General features: G+C 39.5%; 1 protein-coding gene and 1 non-coding gene across 11 annotated transcripts in view; both read right to left on the bottom strand.

Moving 5' to 3' along the window:
* The window catches only part of HDAC8 (histone deacetylase 8), a 257682-nt gene that overhangs the window by 150507 nt on the left and 85903 nt on the right, over positions 1-21272 (bottom strand). For all 10 annotated transcript variants that reach the window (XM_042242429.1, XM_042242428.1, XM_004022188.5 and 7 more), the window contains one exon: positions 2020-2192. In XM_042242429.1, the coding sequence (XP_042098363.1) occupies positions 2020-2192 (173 nt within the window). The remainder of the gene's footprint in view (positions 1-2019; positions 2193-21272) is intronic.
* Positions 16689-16760, bottom strand: TRNAS-GGA (transfer RNA serine (anticodon GGA)). The gene has a single exon. It is a non-coding gene; the product is annotated as a tRNA-Ser (tRNA).

Genomic DNA, 21272 nt, shown 5'->3' on the forward strand with positions numbered 1-21272 from the left:
CCAGGAAAGAGAAAAGGAAAATGCTGACAGAAATAGACTTCCTTCTTTTCATATCAGCATTCCTTTTCTCCACAAAACACAGGCATAGTGGCAGAGATCAAAGAGAATAAGATGAGGAAGGGAACTATTGATTGACACTCTGACCCACCTCGTCAGGTCCTGTCACAGTCACCCAGCAGCCATATTATACTGGCTAATAATCAGCATAGTTTTGTGCTGAATAGATGTGTTCTGCCATGCAAGGGCTAGAACATTGGCCTTTAGCTAAATTCCAAGAGTGTAAGGATAAAATGGAACAATTTCCTAACCTCAGAGGATTCTGAGGGAAATAGAATCTAGTCTATTTTAGGTAGGGAGACCATATCATTTATCACCCACAATAGTACATTTTTAAGAGTAAAAAGGGACACTATTAATAATTATATTGGAATAACATGTATAAATGGAGACATATGGCCACCCTTCTCTTAAGCCTTTCTATTCCGTGTAAGGTCCGGGATGCTGGGGCTTCTGCAATGTATCTTTTTGGCTTCATTGGAGTCCACTGAAGTTTGAGGATGTGGCCCTCTCTGCCAATTGTCTATGTGTTATTGGGGGTTGAGAATTTAAGTGAAATAATACTGGTATTCCTTTAAACATTCCCAACATGGAAAATCTGAATTTATTAGATCAGCTTATTGGGTATGGTTATTTGATTTCAAAAGGAATCCCTATAGGTTTTAGGTAGCAAGTTCTTTCTGGCATACAATATAATTTGTAAGAATTCCCACTTATGCACTGGTATTTTCAGGAATACACATATTGCATAAGAATAGTTATATATTCTAAAGCTAAGACTTGGGGCTGAGAAAGCAAAGAGGCTTTGAAAGTTCTAAAGTAAAGGCTGTAGCCTCAAACAAAAGTTGAATTCACACAGATATATGTTGTGGAAAGGGCTTTTTTTTCTTCCCCCCTGGCCCTACCTATATCATAATCACTGTCTTTAGCGCTGTCAAGGAAAGTAATATGTCCACAGTACTTATCAATTTTATCTTTTCCCTGAGTTGAAGTTAATACATTTCTTGCCAGCTTTTCAGAAGAAGTTGGTTCTTGTAAGCACCTTTAATTTAAATCTCTCTAGGGTTTGAGGCTGCCAAAGGACCATGCTTGTGTATTTGTGTTGAATTCTCACTTATTTTCATAAGGCCTCCCCACAATCTCCTTTAATTTGGTTTTTACAACAGGTTGACAAACAACAAACTATTAGCACTTCCATAATACATACACTTTAAGCTCAATCTGCTTGACCATGTTATTTTAACACACTAATCTATTCATTTAACAAAATAAACATTGTGCCAGATAGAAGATTCTAAGCAAAGCACCATCAAAGGTAGTTCAGGTTGTGAAAGGTCCCTTTCACAAATGTGTAAACGCTTCTATTGAATAGACCCAGCTTTCTGTTGGTTAAGTACTACAAAATATAAGTATACTTTGAAGGTAAGAATGCCCAAGAGATGCTTTAGATCTCTCAATTTTGCTTTATTGTAACAAATCCACTCTTTTTTAGTGGGGAAGAAGTTGTTCTTGAATTCAGCTTAGATAGTCAATTAATTTATGTGTTTATTACTTGTATGTGAGTAGGGTTAGAATTTTAGTGGTATGTTTCCAAAAGATAATGATTAGAACTTGGAATCAAAGGTGATCCTGAGAGAAGATGGATCAAAGTCCACTGGGCTCAACATCCTCTATTTTAAATAAGATTTGATGTCACCTTTAACCAAAGCACCTTTGCTTCAGGAACGGAAACTTAGACTTCAGAGTGCCAAGGAGTCAATGCACATGCCAGGCTGAGGAGAATGTGTCAGAGTACTTCCTTATGCTGAACCATGAAGGTGGCAGAATTCATTGACTCAGGCTTGTGGCCCACGGGCAGCCTGGTATTATTCAGTCTAAGAAAACCAAGTTTTCCTCTGTGTCAATGGACAAAACATGGCAGAAGGTCAACAAATTCTCTTGGTGACCTTCCTTCGTACTTACCTCCTCCCAAGATGAGCGTTGCCAACTCCCACTGAAGGATGTACTTAAGACATTTGCCAATTCCCACTGGAGTCATGTTAAAGGAGCACATGGGATCCCCAGCTATTGTATCAGCTCCCAGCTGTAAGACCACTGCTTTGGGATTAAAGGCTATGTACACTTCCTTTAGTACACTGTGGAAAAGAAAAAGCAGATAAAATGTTAGAAAAAGATAGGTCTGTTTGGTCTAAGGTTGGTCGTGAGGGTAGCTGGAGGTATAGTTGAATCAGCAAATAGTGAAAGGAAAAAACCCAACTTGTCAACTCATCAAACTTTCCATCTAAAAGGGATAAATCAGACTTCATGTAAATTATACCTCAATAAACCTGACATACTAAAAATTTCCCCCACCTCCATCCTCACCAAGGACCAAATTTGCTTTTCTATTTTAGAACTCAGATTTCCTTTAAATATCCATCTTAATTTAATTTCAACAGCCATAGGACATAGTGCACACATTTACGCTATTTTCAATCTGTGAAAATAGGACAATATACTGAATGAATGATTATTTCTGATAATTTAAGATTTTAAAATACTTGGAGTTTATCACCACTTATCAATGAGGGCTGGTGAAGAGAATTAAACTCTTTTTGAAAGCATAGATGTTATCAGCTTACTTTTTATTAGGCTAAAGGACTTCTGGGTTATGAAATACAGTCCCCCCTCCAATTTGTATGTAACCAGGGTATTATAGGGAAGGAAACTGGAACAACTGATCCAAAACTATAAATCTGAAAGCACTCCAAAGAACAAACTGTAGTGGGTAATAATGAACATAATTTTGGGTAGAATCATTCAATGCTATCAAGTCAACCTAACAGCTTTTTTGGATTTTTTCGACAGAAGCCTTAGAGATGAAAAGGAAGTTATCACTGTGACAGATGACCTTAGTCAGGCTTCTAGCATTATCATTAATTGAATGTTGACAAAGTCCAGAATGCATTCCTAGGAGTTATAAGGTCCCTGTTCTCAAGGGGCTTACAATCTAGCTCCTAGACAAATGCCAGTCCTTGAGGGCTTGAGTAACTCTTACAGAGACATACAAACAAGTGCAAATTAACATACTTCAGAGTTGAGAAAATGCAGAGTCAAAAAGTGATAAAAATGTTGCAGTTAATGACCCCTTCATAATCAACATGTCAAATTATACCAGTGGAGTAAAAACAGAAAAATCCCAGATTCTTCTGAAACTGCAAAAAGAATGCAGGGATATGAAATGCTGTCCTCCAAAATTCATATGTAACCAGGGCATTGAAAACTAATGAAAACTGCTCAGCTACAGAGGCATTCTTTGACTCAAAAGACCAGTTTGTTTTGATTTCTCATCTACGTAGACAAATACTCAGTGATTGTGGAGATATAAGAATATTATAAAATTTATGACATATGATCCTTAATACAGAAATACTCAGGCCTATTCTCTCTTTCATGTGCTTATCTCCTGAGTGCAGAGGGAAGATAAGCCACCTCAATAGTTAGCCAACATTTGTTGAGCAGCTACACATACAGAGCACCCTATTAGCTGCTGCCAGGAGATACAGAGGGAGGCATGATTTCTGTTTTTAAAAGGGTTTATAGCTTGATGGGGAGGATGGGGAGGCAAGTAAGACTAATGCTTTTTTTCATTTTCATGCATTCCCTCATTTTGCACACATTTACTGAGTGCCCTCTATGTATCTAGTATGTAACTGTACCAGATGCTGCAGGAAAAGAAAAAGATGAATATGACACAGTTCTTATCTTCATGTAGCTCAGAACAGAGGGGCGACTTGGACTGTGTTAATAAATAATTAAAACACAATGAAAAAAGAAGTATCAGAGATGGCACAGAGGAGGTAGAGTAACTCTTGTGAGGTCTCACAAGAGGAGAAGATATACAATGAGCCACCTATCAAAATGGCTAAAATGAAAAACAGTGAAAATATCTATTGCTGGTGAAGATGTGGAGAAACTCGATCACACATACCTTTTGGGTGGGAATATAAAATGGTATAGCCACTCTGGAAAATAGTCTGGCCGTTCTTCTCAAAACTAAAAATGGATTTGTGGACTTCCCTCGTGGTGCAGTGGATAAGAATCTGCCTGCCAATGCATGGTACATGGGTTTGATCTCTGATCCAGGAATGAGAAGATTTCACATGCCGCGGAGCAACTAAGTCTGCAAACTGCAACTACTGAGTCTGTGTGTCACAACTGCTGAAGCCCAAGTGCCCTAGAGCTGCACGCTGCAACTACTGAGCCTGCATGCTGCAACTAGTCTCTGTATCTAGAGCCTGTGGTCTGCAACAAGAGAACCCAAGGAGAAGCCCATGCACCACAAAGAAAAGTAGCCTCTGCTCGCCGCAACTGAAGAAAGCCTGCATGCAGCAATGAAGTATAACAAAAGATATACAAACATAAAATGGCCTTGCCATAAAATCTAAAAATTGCACTCTTGGGCATTTATTCTAGATAAATTAAGACTTATTTTCATATAAGAATTTGTACCTGAATGTTCATAGCAACTTTATTTTTAGCTACCCAAACTGGAAACAACTCAAATGTACTTCAGCCAGTGAATGGTGAACAAACTGTGGCACACTCACAGCACTGGAATATTGTGAATCAACAAAAAGAAATTCTTGATACATACAAAAAACATGGATGGATCTCAAGGGAATGATGCTTGGTGAATAAGACCAATCTCAAAATCTGTATAGCACGATTCCACTTATATACCATTGGTGAAACAACAATTAGAGAGATGAAGAGATTAGTGGTTGCCAGGAGTTAGGGATGAATGTGGCTATAAAAGGGTAGCATGAGAGCCTTATGGTGATGGTACAGTTCTATACCGTGATTGTGCTAGTGGTTGTGGTTATGCAAAGCTACATGTGATACAACCCCAGAGAGCTACACACACACAAATACATGTATAACTGGTTAAGACTTAATATGCTGTATAGATTGTACCAATGTCAGTGTCTTGATTTTGATGTTATACTATAATTGTGCAAGATGGCAACATTGGAGGAGGCAGGAGGAAGAGTGCATGGGACTCGTCTACACATTTTGTTACAACTTCCTATGTATCTACGATTATCTTGAAATAAGTAAAAAAAAAAAAAGACTAGGAAATATTTACAGGCACATGGGGTGAAGGTAGGGGAAGGAAGCAGGGAGGGTTTGGGGATTATGAGTAAGGGACTAGGTTTAGAGGACGAACTGCATGAAGGCTTGGAGCAGGGAGTGGTGGAAGTGAAGCTGTTGAGGTAAACATGATTTAGGGCACAAAGGGCCAGATAGACCACGAAGGCTAATGTTTGGATTTTCACTTAAAGGCTATGAAATGTCTCTAAATTGTACCAATATTTTCTTAGATCAGTCTCCCAAGGCAATAGAAATAAAAGCAAAAATAAACAAATGGAACTGAGTCAAACTTATAAGCTTTTGCATAGCAAAGGAAACCATAAGCAAAATGAAGACGACCTACAGAATGGGAGAAAATATTTGCAAGTTATGGACTGACAGGGGCTTAATTTTCAAAATACACAAATAGCTCATACAATTCAATAATAACAACAAAAAAATCAACCCAATCAAAAAATAGGCAGAAGACCCAAATACACATTTTTCCAAAGACATACAGATGGCCAATAGGCATGTAAAAAGATGCTCAGCATCACTAATTATAAGATAAATGCAAATCAAAACTACCTTATGCTGGTCAGAATGGCCATCATTAAAAAGTCTACAAATTAAAAAAAAGTCTACAAATAACAAATGCTGGAGAGGGTGTGGAGAAAAGGGAACTCTCCTACATTGTTGGTGGGAATGTAAACTGGTGCAGCCACTATGGAAAACAATATGAATATTCCTTAAAAAACTGAAAATAGAGCTACCTTATAATCTAGCAATCCCACTTCTGGGCATATATCCAGAGAAAACTCTATTTCAAAAAAAAATAAATGCACCCCAATGTTAATAGCAGCACTACTTGCAATAGCCAAGACATAGTAGCAACCTAAATGTCCATTGACAGATGAATGAATAAAGAAAATATGGAATATACTGTGTTTGTGTACATACACACACACACACACACACACACACACAGTGGAATACTACTTGCCCATAAAAAGAATGAAATCATGACATTTGCAGCAACAGGGATGGACCTAGAGATTATCACACTAAGTGAAGTAAGTCAGACAAAGACAAATACCATATAATACCAGTTATATGTAGAATCTAAAATATAACACAGATGAATTTAGTTACAAAATAGTCACAGACATAGAAAATAAACTTATGGTTACCAAAGAGGAAAATGGGTAAGGGAAGGATAAAGTAGGAGTTTGGGATTAGCAGACACACACAAACAAGTATATAACTGAATCACTTTGCTATACATCAGAAAGTAACACAACATTGTAAATCACTATACTTCAATAAAAAATAATTCATTAAAAGGTATGAAATGTCTCAAACATTGTGTGTGTGCATGCACACATGTGCCATATGCACAAGGCATGATTAAATTTACATTTTTAAAAGATCCTCTGATTATAGCGCAGGATAAAGTGAAGGTTATCAGGAGGTTTTTGCCACCATCCAAGTCAGTGGCAGGAAGGCTCAGAGGGAAGAGTTGGATTTGGGAGATACTCCTGTGGCAGAATCAATTGGGCAATACACACTGTCACACAGGAAAAGCATATGAATGTTGGTATCAGTCCTGAGTGTTTGGTACTAGGGAAGAAGAAAGGATAAAGGAAGGCAGGTGTTACTGGGAGAGTTGTTTTAATAGCAGCCAGGAAGGGAAAATGAGAATTCTTTTTTAAATGAGTCCTCAGGGCTTTAGATGGGTAGACAAAAGGGTAATTAGAAGCTTTGAAAAAGGTGGGGTATTTTGTTCACAGTGTAAATGTCAAAGCAACTAGAAATGAGGACAGCTCACCTTATGTGAGAGGACTACATGGTGGACACTCAAACTGAAAATTGGAAGTTTTCCTTTGGTTTGATGCTCAAATGGGAAACACTGAAGTCTGAGACCAGTACTGATGCTATTCAAAACTAATGCTTATTAAGAACTTTGATTTTTCCTGTTGCATGCAAGGCCAAAGAGAGGAAGACTGGAGGTAAAGATGTTGGCAAAAAGGGTCTTAAAGCATTCTGGGCACAAGAGCAACCGGAAGCATAGTGAGGTAAATTTGGAAAAAAATTGAAAGGGTTAGGTGACAGATTGGTTGTGGTGGGGGTCAAAGAAGAAAACACATTGCCCATTCTTCCAGAATTCACAGGGAACACAAGGACAGAAATTGGTATATTCCTTATTTTTAACTTCCAAATTGTGTTTTCCTCCCTCTCATCAGTCTCTCCTCTTTTAAGGTCAATGTCATTTGCTTATACTAAGCAAATACTATCAAAGTTCTTATCTACAGACCTATAATGTATTCTTTTCAACTTCCTTGAGGACTTTGGTATCTGGTTCACAATTTTTCTGTCTTTTCATTTCCTTGCTATCATTCTCTGCAGTTCAATATTCATTCACTCACTCAAATCTTGATTCAAGTACCTACTCTTCCCTATTCTGGGCACTAGAGATATAGAAACAAGCAAGACTCTAAGAGTTCCTGGTCCAGTAAGGGAGGAAGACAGGAAAACAAATAACCATGATAAGTGCTACCTTAGTCATTCATTCATTCATTCATTCAAGAAATGTTAATTCAATGCCTATTTGCCACACACTAGGTTGGGCAATGAGTTTACTACATTGAATAAGAGAGAGATGCTGCTTTCCACTGTGACCCTCCTAGTTCTCTGACATTACAGTTTCTTCATCTTTTGAGTAATAGTGATGTCCTCCTGCACTCTGCTTGACTTATCCCTGGGCATAGTCATGCTTTGGAGCCTGATAAGGAAGCACTTGGAATTGCTTCACATCTAAGACTCTGAACTACCTTTTCTGTGTACAATCTGCCATCCTTCCATGTTTCCTCCATTGAACTTACTCTTTATTCTCATTGTAACTCCTGTGTCCTAGTTTTTCTTATATTTTCAACATCCGTCAGCCCACCTTTTGTCCTCACGCATGCTTCACTACTTGTTTTGGAGAATATTATCTGTCATTTTAAACATACTTAATTCCCTAACATGTTTGTCATTTTAGCCTTATTAATCTTTAGCCTTTGGATAAATCACACTGTCAGAATCTTCAGCTCTGTTCTGCTGGAGAAAGCTGAGAAATCAAACCAATTTCATCTTCTACAGCTTATGTTACAACTCCAACTTAATAAATTCCATAAACATTTATTGAGTGATTAATATGTGCCACTCCCTCTGTGCAGCTTGGCAACTATTTGCTTTACCTCCAATTGGTAAACAACTACATTTCTTGCAGCATCTAGTCTAATTTTTTAAAATACAATTATCCTGAAAGTAAATTCTTCATGTTAAAAAAATCAAACATAAAAGTCTATCAAATAAAAGGGGGAAAAAATCTCTTTTTCCCCATCTTTACTCCCTCTCCAAAGGTAATTCCTGATTGATTACACATAGTTTCAATCACCTAGGTTAAGGATCAGAAAAAGTGATATATATCTTTTCAGATCAAACTTTTTCTGCCTCATGCTTGAGTAAGCTAGTCAAAGCTATGTCTAATAAATGCCTTCTTCTACCTCTTTTCTTTACCTGAAAATGTCTTCCCTCATATTCCTTCTCTTTCTTGAGGCTAATTTCACCAGCTGGGCACTAGATCCTATTTCCAGTTGCTCTAAGAGCTACGTATCACCAATGAGATTTTTCACATCTTTAGTCTCTGCCTTCCTACTGATTCAGTTCCTTTAGGTTACAAGTTGTCCATCTCTTCATCCTGTTTTCTTCATCACTAAATTTGTCTACTTATTGGCTACCTAGATAGCATACTGAAAAGCAGAGACATTACTTTGCCAACAAAGGTCCGTCTAGTCAAGGCTATGGTTTTTCCTGTGGTCATGTATGGATGTGAGTGTTGGACTGTGAAGAAGGCTGAGCACCGAAGAATTGATGCTTTTGAACTGTGGTGTTGGAGGAGACTCTTGAGAGTCCCTTGGACTGCAAGGAGATCCAACCAGTCCATTCTGAAGGAGATCAACCCTGATTGTTCTTTTGAAGGACTGATGCTACAGCTGAAACTCCAGTACTTTGGCCACCTCATGCGAAGAGGTGACTCATTGGAAAAGACTTTGATGCTGGGAGGGATTGGGGGCAGGAGGAGAAGGGGACGACAGAGGATGAGATGGCTGGATGGCATCACGGACTCGATGGATGTGAGTGTGAGTGAACTCCAGGAGATGGTGATGGACAGGGAGGCCTGGCGTGCTGCGATTCATGGGGTTGCAAAGAGTTGGACACGACTGAGTGACTGAACTGAACTGACTGGCTACCTATACATATTTCTTGCAATCCCATTTTTTAATCTCACTGCTCTCCTGAAATTGCTCTCCTGAAGGGACAGACTAGAGCTCTGTGTCATGATATCCAAAAGTCTTTTCTCTGTAATCTTTATCAACTTTTCAGGACCAACTGACAGTGTATACTGCTCAAAGATCTGCAGCTGGTCATCATCAATGGCTGTAGCTCCACCAAAAGACTTAAACAATTTTTTTAAAGCCTTTATTGATATTCACATATCATACAATTCCCTCATTTAAAGTGTACAACTCAACAGCTTTTAGTATACTCACAGAGTTGTGCAACCATCACCACAATGAATTTTAGAACTTTCTTTTTATTGATTGCAGCACAAGGCTTGTGGGATCTTAATTCCCCAACTAGGGATTGAACTTGGGCCCTTGGCAGTGAGCGTGTAGAGTCCTAACCAATGGACCACCAGGGAATTCCCTGGAACATTTTTATCATCCCCAAAAGAAACCACATACCCAACAGCAGGTACTACCCACTCCCACCACTCTTCACCCCCCTGCCCTTGGCAACCACAAACCTACTTTCTGTCTCTAAGGATTTGTCTAATTTTGACCTTTCATATGTGGTCTTTTGTGACTGGCTTCTTTCATTTCATTTAGCATACTATCTTCAAGGTTCATCCATGTATTAGTACCTCATTCCTTTTTATGGTCAAATCATACTCCATTATCTGTATACACCACATTTTCTTTATTCACCATTTATCTGTTGATGGACATTTGGGTTATTTCTGTACTTTTTGGCTAATATGAGAAATGTTGCTGTGGACATGTTTTCATGTCTCTGAAATACCTAGGAGTAGAATTGCTGGGTCATATGGTAACTCTATATTTAAGCTTTTGAGGGAGCTGCCAGACTGTTTCCCACAGGGACTGCACCACTTTACATCCCCCCCAGCAATGTATAACAGATGAGGGTTCCAATTCTTCCTCCACATCTTCACCAACACTTGTTATTTTCTGTCCTTGTTTTGTTTTTCAAACAATTGATTGTTTATTCATCAATCCTAGTGGGTATAAAGTGGTATCTCATTGTGGTTTTGCTTTGCATTTCATTGATGACTAATGATGTTGAATATCTTTTCACATGCTTTTTGGTCATTTGTATATTTTCTTTAAAGCAATATCTATGTAATTCCTTTGCCCATCTTAAAATTGAGTCATTTTTCTTTTTAATACTGATTTGTAAGTATTGATATATTATAAATACAAGTCCCTTATCAGATACATGACTTGCAAAATTTTTCTCCCATTCTATGGGTTGTCTATTACTTTCTTAATAGTGTCCTTTGAGGCACAAGCTTTAAATTTTGATGAAATCCAATTTATGTATATTTATTCTGTTGCTTGTGCTTTTGGTGTCATGTCTAAGAGAGCATTATCTAATTCAAGGTCATTAACATCTACATCCATGTTTTCTTCTAAGTGTTTTATAGTTTAAGCTCTTACATTTAGACTTCTCAGGCTATGTGGACTTAATTTTTGTATATGGTGTGAGGTATGGATCCAAATTCACTGTTTTTGCATGTGATTCAGTTGTCCCAGCACCATTTGCTGAAAAGACTATTCTTTCCCCATTGTCTTGGCACTCTTTGAATAAAATCAATTTACTGTAAATATTTCTGAACTCGGAACTCTATTCTACTTCTCTGTATGTCTAGTCTCATTGCCAGTACCACACTGCTTTGATTATAGTAGTTTTGCAGTAAGTTTTAAAGTTGGGAAGGGCTCTAAGATTGTTCTTCCATTTCAAGATATTTTTTGGTTACTCCAGGTTGAATTTTATATAAATTTTAGGATCAGGTTGTCAATTTTTATCAATTCATCTGTGATTTATAGCTCCATTTTCACCATTCTGAACCTATCATCCTATTTTTTCTATTCCTTGTCTCTGCTAACAACACTTCATCCTTTCAGTAATCCGTGTTCAAAACTCCTAGGCTCTTTGTAATTCCCCCCTTTCCCTGCTCCTCTTCAGTTATCAAACTTGCACCAATATCTCTCCTATTGCCTCCTTTCCACTCTCATGGCAGTACTCTAACACTTATGACCTCCTTGTGGATTGCACCAATAGCTTCCTAATTAATTTCTCTGCCCCAAGTCTCTTCCCTCTCTAATCTATCACACACACACACACACACACACACACACACACACACACATACACACACAAACACACAGACATCAGATGAATTTTCCTTAGGGAAGGTTTTGATCAAGTTACTTCCTTACTCATAAACATTCAATATTTATCCATTGTTTTTGTGTGCATGCATGCTAAGTTGCTTCAGTCATGTACAACTCTTTGCCACCCTATGGACTGCGGCCTGTCAGGCTCACTCTGTAGCGCGCCAGGCTCCTCTGTCCATGGGATTCTCCAGGCAAGAATACTGGAGTGGGTTGCCATGCTCTCCTCCAGGGGATCTTCCCGACCCAGGGATTGAACTCATATCTCTTAGGTCTCCTGCATTAGTAGGCAGGTTCTTTTCACTAGCACCACCTGGAAAGCCCTTCCATTGTCTTTAGATGATGCCTAAAATTCTTAGCCTATGATTCAAAGTCCTTCATGATATGATTCCAGCCTACCTGTTGAATCTTATTTTCCAATAATTCCTTAACCCATATTATTCTGTAGGCAAACTGAACAGTCCATGGTTCACCCCCCTCACCTTGCACTTTCTTTTTGTCATTCACTTCCTTGTGCCTGATGTCTATAGTGTATCTATTCTTTAAAGGCTCATTCAAATCCCATCTCTTTCATGAATTAAAAATGATAATAATAGCAGCTATATCAATAACCTCAGATATGCAGATGACACCACCCTTATGGCAGAAAGTGAAGAGGAGCTAAAGAGCCTCTTGATGAAAGTGAAAGTGGAGAGTGAAAAAGTTGGCTTAAAGCTCAACATTCAGAAAACGAAGATCATGGCATTCAGTCTCATCACTTCATGGGAAATAGATGGGAAACAGTGGAAACAGTGTCAGACTTTATCCAAAATCACTGCAGATGGTGACTGCAGCCATGAAATTAAAAGACGCTTACTCCTTGGAAGAAAAGTTATGACCAACCTAGATAGCATATTAAAAAGCAGAGACATTACTTTGCCGACTAAGGTCCGTCTAGTCAAGGCTATGGTTTTTCCTGTGGTCATGTATGGATGTGAGAGTTGGACTGGGAAGAAGGCTGAGCGCCGAAGAATTGATGCTTTAGAACTGTGGTGTTGGAGAAGAGTCTTGAGAGTCCCTTGGACTGCAAGGAGATCCAACCAGTCCATTCTGAAGGAGATCAGCCCTGGGATTTCTTTGGAAGGAATGATGCTAAAGCTGAAACTCCAGTACTTTGGCCACCTCATGTGAAGAGTTGATTCACTGGAAAAGACTCTGATGCTGGGAGGGATTGGGGGCAGGAGCAGAAGGGGACGACTGAGGATGAGATGGCTGGATGGCATCATGGACTCGATGGACGTGAGTCTGAGGGAACTCCGGGAGATGATGGACAGGGAGGCCTGGCGTGCTGCAATTCATGGGGTCGCAAAGAGTCGGACACGACTGAGCGACTGAACTGAACTGAACCCTTACCAAGTACTTTATTAAAAACTGAGCACTATTCTATGTATTTATATGTATTAGCTCATTTGACTCTCAAAACAATTTATAAAAGCCATTATCATTAATCCTATTCTACAGATGGGGAAACAGCATCATAGAAAGTTTAAGTAATCTGTAGAAGATCCATAGCTATTAAATATCAGAGCTGGCTTTTGAACCCAGGCCTCTTGGCACAAGTCCATGTTCTAAATCTCTGCCATATACTAACTTCCATATTTTACTGTGCTTCACGTGCTCGTGCCAGCCACTTCACACGCTATCTTGTATAACAGCAGTAGCAGGCATTGCATTATTATTTTTTTAGTGTTGGCCTTCCTGAGCAAGTTCTAATTATACTATACCCTCATTCTAAAACCTTTGGCAATTCCCCAAATGCTTACAGAACATGGTACAAATTTTCATTGCTAAGAATTCCAGCTCCTGCACAAAGTGGTTCTCACCCACTTTTCCTATCTTCTTTGCAAATTGTCCCTCTCATGCACTTCACAGCCCAGAAAACTAGACTACTGCTGTTCTGTGTAGAGCTCAGCCTTTTCTGACTTTGATCTTGTTGTACCCTCTGCATAGAGCTCTTCCCTGCAATCTTGTACATTTAAAGTTGACTCAGATTTCATAAACACATACACATTTACACACTTTGTAAAGGTACAGTAATTAGCTACCCTTTAGAAACCAGATCAAATGTTATCTCTTTAATTAAGCCCTTTCCTGAAGTATTTTCTCCCTTTGAGTACCCATTGCAGTTTATTTCTTATGGTTCTTATAACTTTTCACATTTCACTTTATTAGAATATGTATGAATGTGAATACATATGTATACCTCTCTGTGTATCTATAATTTTCAAATTTCCACCAGCTTCCTTGAGCTTAGACTCAGTACTTTATATATATGGGAGGCATTCAATAAATATTAAATGAATAAATGAATGACATATCATCCCAGATTGCTTTGGGGAAAGTTTACCTAACCACTGTAACAATACTATCTACTACACTGCAAACCATTAATTTTAGGTTTTGGGAAAGTATAAAATCATTACCCAGAAAGGAGGGAGAAGACAGGCATCTCATTATACTACATTAGTTACTTCCCTATAAACACATAAGATATTCACTTAAAATGTAATTTTCTTAATGAGAAACCTGATTCCTCAGTATTGAGCAGTCTGCTTTTTAGACAAAGCTATGCAAATGAGGAAGAGAGGCTGTGGCAGCTGTTTCTACATGCATCAGTCTGGGGAAGGTGGTTGGTGCTGGAGGTTGATAAAAGCCAGAGGTGATGGCATTAATGATGCTTTTAGATAAGAGGAAAAGCCCAAGAACCAAATTGTAGCATTATCCCCTTTTCTTTTGTTCCATCAGGGTAGATCATAGCTTCTATGGAGTGCCTTTGGGATCATTCACTGGTGCCACTTTACCTCTAATACCAGGGGTGGAACCTGGTTTTGCTTTGTTTGTTTTAAAATACTTAAAGTTCTAAAACATTCCTCTCAGAACAATGGGATGCCAGAGAGATGGTGTGACAGCTACTCTTAATCAATGCTGGTGATAGATTTAGTAACCCAAACTTGGCCCTCTATAGCCAGACCTCTAATGGGTGCACCTTCCCAGTAGATTCGTCTCCTGACTTTTTCGCTTGCAAACCAGCCTAGACCAGCCTTATCATCTTTATATATTCCAATAAACATCTTAAGTACCCTCTAGAGACTTCCTCAACAGAAATTAAAGAAATGAGGAATTCAAAGTTGAAAAACCAAGGACAGGAAGTAGAGGGAAAGAAGAGAAAAATATTTGCTATTAACATGATGAGCTTCCAAAGTTCAACAGACTCTTGAGAGTCCCTTGGACTGAAAGGAGATCAAACCAGTCAATCCTAAAGCAAATCAACCCTGAATATTCATTGGAAGGACTGATGCTGAAGATGAAGCTCCAATACTTTGGCTACCTCATACGAAGAGCTGACTCACTGGAAAAAACCCTGATGCTGGGAAAGACAGAAGGCATGAGGAGAAGGGGATCACAGAAGATAAGATGGTTGGATGGTATCACTGACAATGGACATGAGTTTGAGCAAGCTCTGGGAGACGGCGAAGGACAGGGAAGCCTGGCGTGCTGCAGTCCATGGGGTGGCAAAGAGTTGGACATGACTGAGTGACTGAACAACAACAGCAACACCCTTTCTATAATAAACATTTTAAACCTATTGCATTGGATGGGATTCAGAGGGGCGATTACATTAAAGAATCACTAAGTGAAGTCGCTCAGTTGTGTCGGACGCTTTGCAATCCCATGGATTGTAGTCTACCAGGCTTCTCTGTCTGTGGGATTTTCCAGGCAAGAGTACTGGAGTGGGGTGCCATTTCCTTCTCCAGGGGATCCTCCTGACCCAGGGATCGAACCCAGGTCTCCTGCATTTCAGGCAGATGCTTTACCCTCTGAGCCACCAGGGAAGAATCACTACTCAGTCCCAAATGGAAGCTAGTCAACTTTTCACAGGTATTGTTTCCTCTAAATTCCCTCAATCCTCTCTCAACTCAGGCACTGCAGATATTCACTCTGCAAAAACTCAACCTGTGGGGGTTGGGGGTGGGGTGGGTAAAGCATCATATGGTAAATGCCTCGATGATTCCTGAATATCTTTTACAAATTGTTCAAGGATGCAGGGAACTGGGGTGGTGGGCTCCCTGTGGTGAGGATGATAAGTCACTTTGTTCGGGGGACATAGGTGCCTCTTAGAAGACATTTAATTTCCTATAAGTCTCTCTGCCTTTAGCATCAGACAAGCTGTACTGATTCTATTAACATCTTCAGCATATAACAAACGGAACACCCAAAGCTACAAAATAAAAACAAACAAGCCAACCTCAAACCTCTAAACCCTTGACCTTCCCAAACACACAACCTGCACATTGTTTTTGCTTTTTTAATTTTCAAGACGTAGTTTTAAAAAATATTTTATGGGGGTATCTTTTCTCTCATTGCTGAGTCCATTATAGAGAAACACAGATTCTAACTGGCATCTCCTTCTAATATGCCTTGTTGTAAGTAATTCTGCTTATCAATTATATGTCACCTTGGAAACAAAAAGGGCTGTGCACTATTTTTGGTTTATTATTACTTATCTCTTTACCTCTTTGAAGTAAACCATCCTCATTCACATGGCGGGGTGGGGAATGAGTCATCCAGAATTAAAGAGCCTTACCAGCCTAGAGTGACTCCTCAGAGCTAGAATTAGAATACTAATTCTAATTCAAATCTAGTGCTCTTTTCGCTAAACCCCAGTGCTCTTTGGCTTTCCTCATTCTGAAAGGCCTGAGGCCCTAGGAAGCAAAGTATAGATTATCTGTGCAGGGGGTGGGGTGGGTGGAGAGGCAGGCTGGTTTGGAGAGCTGAGACAAAACAAACAAACCAAACCAAAACCAAACCAAACCAAACCAAACCAAACCAAACCAAGTGAAGTCGCTCAGTCCTGACTCTTTGCAACCCCATGGACTGTAGCCTACCAGGCTCCTCCCTCCATGGGATTCTCTAGGCAAGGGTACTGGAGTGGGTTGCCATTTCCTTCTTCAGGGGATCTTCCCGACCCAGGGATCGAACCTGGGTCTCCTGCGTTCCAGGCAGATGCTTTAACCTCTGAGCCACCAGGGAAACCAAACCAAACCAAACCCCAAATCCCCAAATTGAAGAAGGCTTAAAAAATATGAATCCTAAGTCGCTGTACTAACGATTCTTGATTTGACCTGGGGTAGATCATTTTATTGCTCTGTAACCACCAGGACCACTCACACAGCACAGATTACATTCTGCTCTGCATCACATTATTTTGCCATATGTCTCGTCCATCTCATTTGCAGCCTCCACAGCACGGAGGTCAGGGAGAACGCTGCACTTGGGGTCAGACAAAGTTGGAGCTAGTGCTTGCAGGAGCAACTTGGACAAATCATTCTCTGAACCATCTCTGTAAAGCAAGAATATTCTCTCCTCCACAGGGTTATTATGCAGATTAAATGATATAATATTTGCAAAAGTCTTCTCCTAGCACCAGGTACATGGTAAGCACTCCACAATGTTGAATGAATAAATGAATGGCCTTAAGTCAGGCCCTTCAAGTGCTTTGTTAATTCCTTCATCCCACTAGGATACCATTGAGTTCAGCACAGCACACCATAGCAGTGACTTCCTGAATAGTACTCTAATGTTCCCCAAAGGCAGAGAGAAATTTCATAGTGTCACTGCCTGGTTATACCTGTTCTGGGAATACAGTAATTCCTTTTCCAGTGCTGCCAATCTATTACCTTTCACCAAACACAAAATTCACTTTAAGAAGGGGCAGAAACACAAGTGCCTTTCTGTTAGATAGAGGTTGGGAGAATATATTATTAAAATTGAAACCGACTTCTCTGATTTCTTAGCAAAAAAATCAGATTGGAAGCCAAACAGCTATTTGGCCTTTGCAGACCCTGGATAGTGATGCCCTTGGGGGAAAGGGGAGAGTTGGAGTTATTCCAAACTGTAGTTACGACATTTGTGTGTATATTTACTGCCTGTGCGTATGCTCTCTGCATTTAGTTTTTACTCTCTAAGCCTCGAAGAAGTCACAATTTACCAAGAGCACAATTTAATACATATGCGTAGAAATATAGGTACGTATCTCTGTTTCTCATTTCCTAATCATATTTTCTACACTCCCTATATACCTGATACTTCTTCTTTTTCAATCTACTTGCTCTGATTCTTGAACTTAGGTAGACAATAATGATTTGTTAACAATAAACATGCCCCTAGCCCTTCCCTCACCCTTCTTTACCCAGGAGGGCCTCCCTAAGATTCAAAGACAAAATCCTGCCATATAGTTAGCACCTGGTGCAGCTCATCAAAATATAATATCCTTTCCCAGATGATTGGAAATCTCAGCAATGCCGTCACACAATGAGGTGTGCAAGAAAAGAGTTTGTGGATTGATTTTCATCATTAATTTGACATTGCACAGTTTTTGTGGGACTTTAAAAGAAATGCATTTTTATTACTTTTAAGTACTGCACATAGAGTAACTCCAACTCATCATATTTTAGCAGTTATTTTTCGGGGGAAGGATGTATTTTAAACATGCCTATGTTAGAGTGTCTGGTGGATCATTTAGGATCAGTGTCCTGTTGCTTGATGAAATCCAGATCACTCCAATGAAATCCAGATGGGGAAACTGGGTCTCTGGCAATGGCTGCCAGATCTTCTCCATATGAAATCTCTCTAGCCTGTATGCAAATTCAAAACTCCATATCCTGGAAATCCCAAACCAATTAAGTGGCGCTCCGCTTCTTAGTTACTGGACTAAACACAGGGAAGCGATTCTTTCTTCCCTGAGGAAATAAGTATGTCTTACATACATCTATCTTGGCACAAAAAGGGCTGGCTAAGCAAATTAATAGTGTAAACAGGACTGCGCTGGGGAATGTTTGTCCTACTTAAGAGAATAAACTTTTTACGCACTTTGTGCACATCTACTTACATACAAATAATTGATATGCTAATTACAAATGATTCTTAAAGCTCTTTCCCTGAGGTACTGTATGATGTTGTTAGTGTAGTTTGAATTACTAGCATGTCCAGTGCTTGAAAGTAATAAAAATGTATTTTAAAATATTCCATTATTCAGACTGGCTTTCCTCTAATTAGGCTGAGTTAGTGAGGCCTGCCTATAATTAAATAGGATAGATATTTTTCTATTTTCATTTCTAATATACTTAAGGTAGCTCTCCCCAATTCCCCATCCCGCCCCAACCCTGGCATCCATCACCTTGTTCTACAGGATTCTCCTGCCCAGAGCAGGCATACACAAACCTCTTAGCATCCAGCTCACTCTTCAGCAGCACTTGCATGGTCTCTAGGCAAACATACTGCCTTTAGTGCCTGGCACACATCCATACCCTTTCACTTGTTAACTTAGCTGGATATTTGATATGGCTCTTTTGAGGTGCCTTTTCTTTGGTCTTGCTTTAAGTACCAGTGGGTATGGCTCTTTCCCGATAGTGCAGTGGGTAACAGCACACAGAGAGCAAGGCCCAGACAAACTTTGCATCAGGCTTTTTTGTCAGGTAGAGGACACCAGATTTAACTAAATCTCTGTACAGACCACGTCAACAGGATTCAACAAGGCAGCTCATCAGTGCCTGCAGCTGCCGGGTGAATGACTGTCAGGCGCAGTCATTCAGAGCAGAGCCTAAAGGGTAGCTTTTTTAGGCTAGAGGGAGGGGACAGAGCAGTGATGAAAGAACACGGGAGGTGGGAGAATTAGGGTGGGTGAGGGGGTACATGGTAGTGAGCAGCTGAGAGGAATAATATGAATTTTGAAGTTAGAATGTTCCATCAAGCACAGACACAGTCAAATTTAGGATTCTTTTCAGAGCAGCCCTGCATTAGAAGGTGTAATTCTCAAGTTTTCCATTTATGAGCTGGGTCTTCCTGTCTCTGGATAGTTTCAGAGCATGTTCTAGCATCAAAAGCTATTAAACTGCTGTGGAAGAATCAGGTCACTTTTTCCAGAGGGCAGGGATCATTCAGCACTAAAAACAGTGCAGAGAAGGTACACATCATAGTGACAGAACAAACTCACTGAGTCCTAGGAGATAGTCCTCCTGAACTTACATGAAAAACTAAAAACAAATCACCTAGGAAGACTGCTGGGTGAAGGGACTGTCATGGCGTCAGGGCTACTTGATACAGGAGTTTAGGAACTGGTCATGAAAGCCACTGGTCTAGAGGGAAGAAGGATATAAGAACTGTCCCTTTAACCACTGGATTTAAAGCTCAAAGGATCAATCAGGTAAGGGAAAAAACCAGTTCTCCACTAATCCAAGTACTGGTGACAGGCAGGGCAACACAGATAATTAAGCACAGTAGCCCCTCCTCCAAATTATCCTATATTCTTAGGCACTTAATGTCTTTTGAATTTAATATTTTAAAAGACACATGAAACTAGGAACATTAAATGAATGGCCCACTCTGGCATCATTTCCACCTGTGCTTAATGTTAACCGTGAATTTAATTAGTATCTGAGTCATCTATTTTCCAGAAACAACAGGCAATTTGCATCTGCCATACCACAAAGAGGCAGAATAGAAGTTTATAAAACAGAATGAAAACATTGACTACAAATATCTTACTTATGGAGGGCTGAGTTCAAAGTGCAACACATATACAAAGAAGTAGCAGCTTTCATGACCTTTATCACTGGGCCAAAGTGATCTAGTGATGATCAAGGTGGTATAGCTGTGACCCAACTGAAGAGAGAGAGAAATTTTGTAAAGATTTTTTACTAGCTCTCAGATTGTGATGAAAATGGGATGAAGATGGAAGTAAGGCTATATACATTATTTGTTCTCAAATGCTAATTTCTGGAGAATTCTTCCCTTCTCATCAGATGAAAGAGAATTTTGAAAAAAAAATGTATTGCTTAAAACATTTATGTATGAATATGTATTCACATTGCTTTTGCCACATCACCAAGCTCAAAGGAGTAGGCTATAATTGTTGTGTTCTCTTTCACTGAGGATCTATCTATCTGCTTTGGAAATTGAATGATAAGGAATCTGGAGTCTCAGATAGAAGATAAATTCAAGATGACTTATCATTATAATGAAAGAAGAACCTATCATCATTAAAACATCTCTTCTTTAAATATTAACATTAAAAGTCAATAGGGAAAGGAAACATTTCATTTAAATATCCTTTAGTGATGTCCCTTGGCTCTCATTTTACTTTACGTGTACTGGATGAACAGATTATAGCATGGATGGAGAATCTCTACCCTATATGTTGATATGCCTTCTGCCAGGATCAAGAGATGGTATAAATTATGCCTATTGTTGTCTAGTTGCTAAGTCATATCCAACTCTTTCCAACCCATGGACTGTAGCCCACCAGACTCCTTTGTCCATGGGATTTCCCAGGCATGAATACTGGAGTGGGTTGCCATTTCCTTCTCCAGGGGATCTTCCTGACTCATGGATCGAACCCACATCTCCTGCATTGGCAGGTGGATTCTTTACCACTGAGCCATGAGGGAAGCTCAGTTGCAAAAAAGGATAATGTTAAAAGCCTCTGGCAATAGTAGTTCCCTAAAAACCACATGACAAGAAACTAATTATATGAGGAGACCTCTA

Source organism: Ovis aries, chromosome X (assembly GCF_016772045.2).
Source record: "Ovis aries strain OAR_USU_Benz2616 breed Rambouillet chromosome X, ARS-UI_Ramb_v3.0, whole genome shotgun sequence".
In the NCBI taxonomy this organism is placed as follows: Eukaryota; Metazoa; Chordata; class Mammalia; order Artiodactyla; family Bovidae; genus Ovis; species Ovis aries.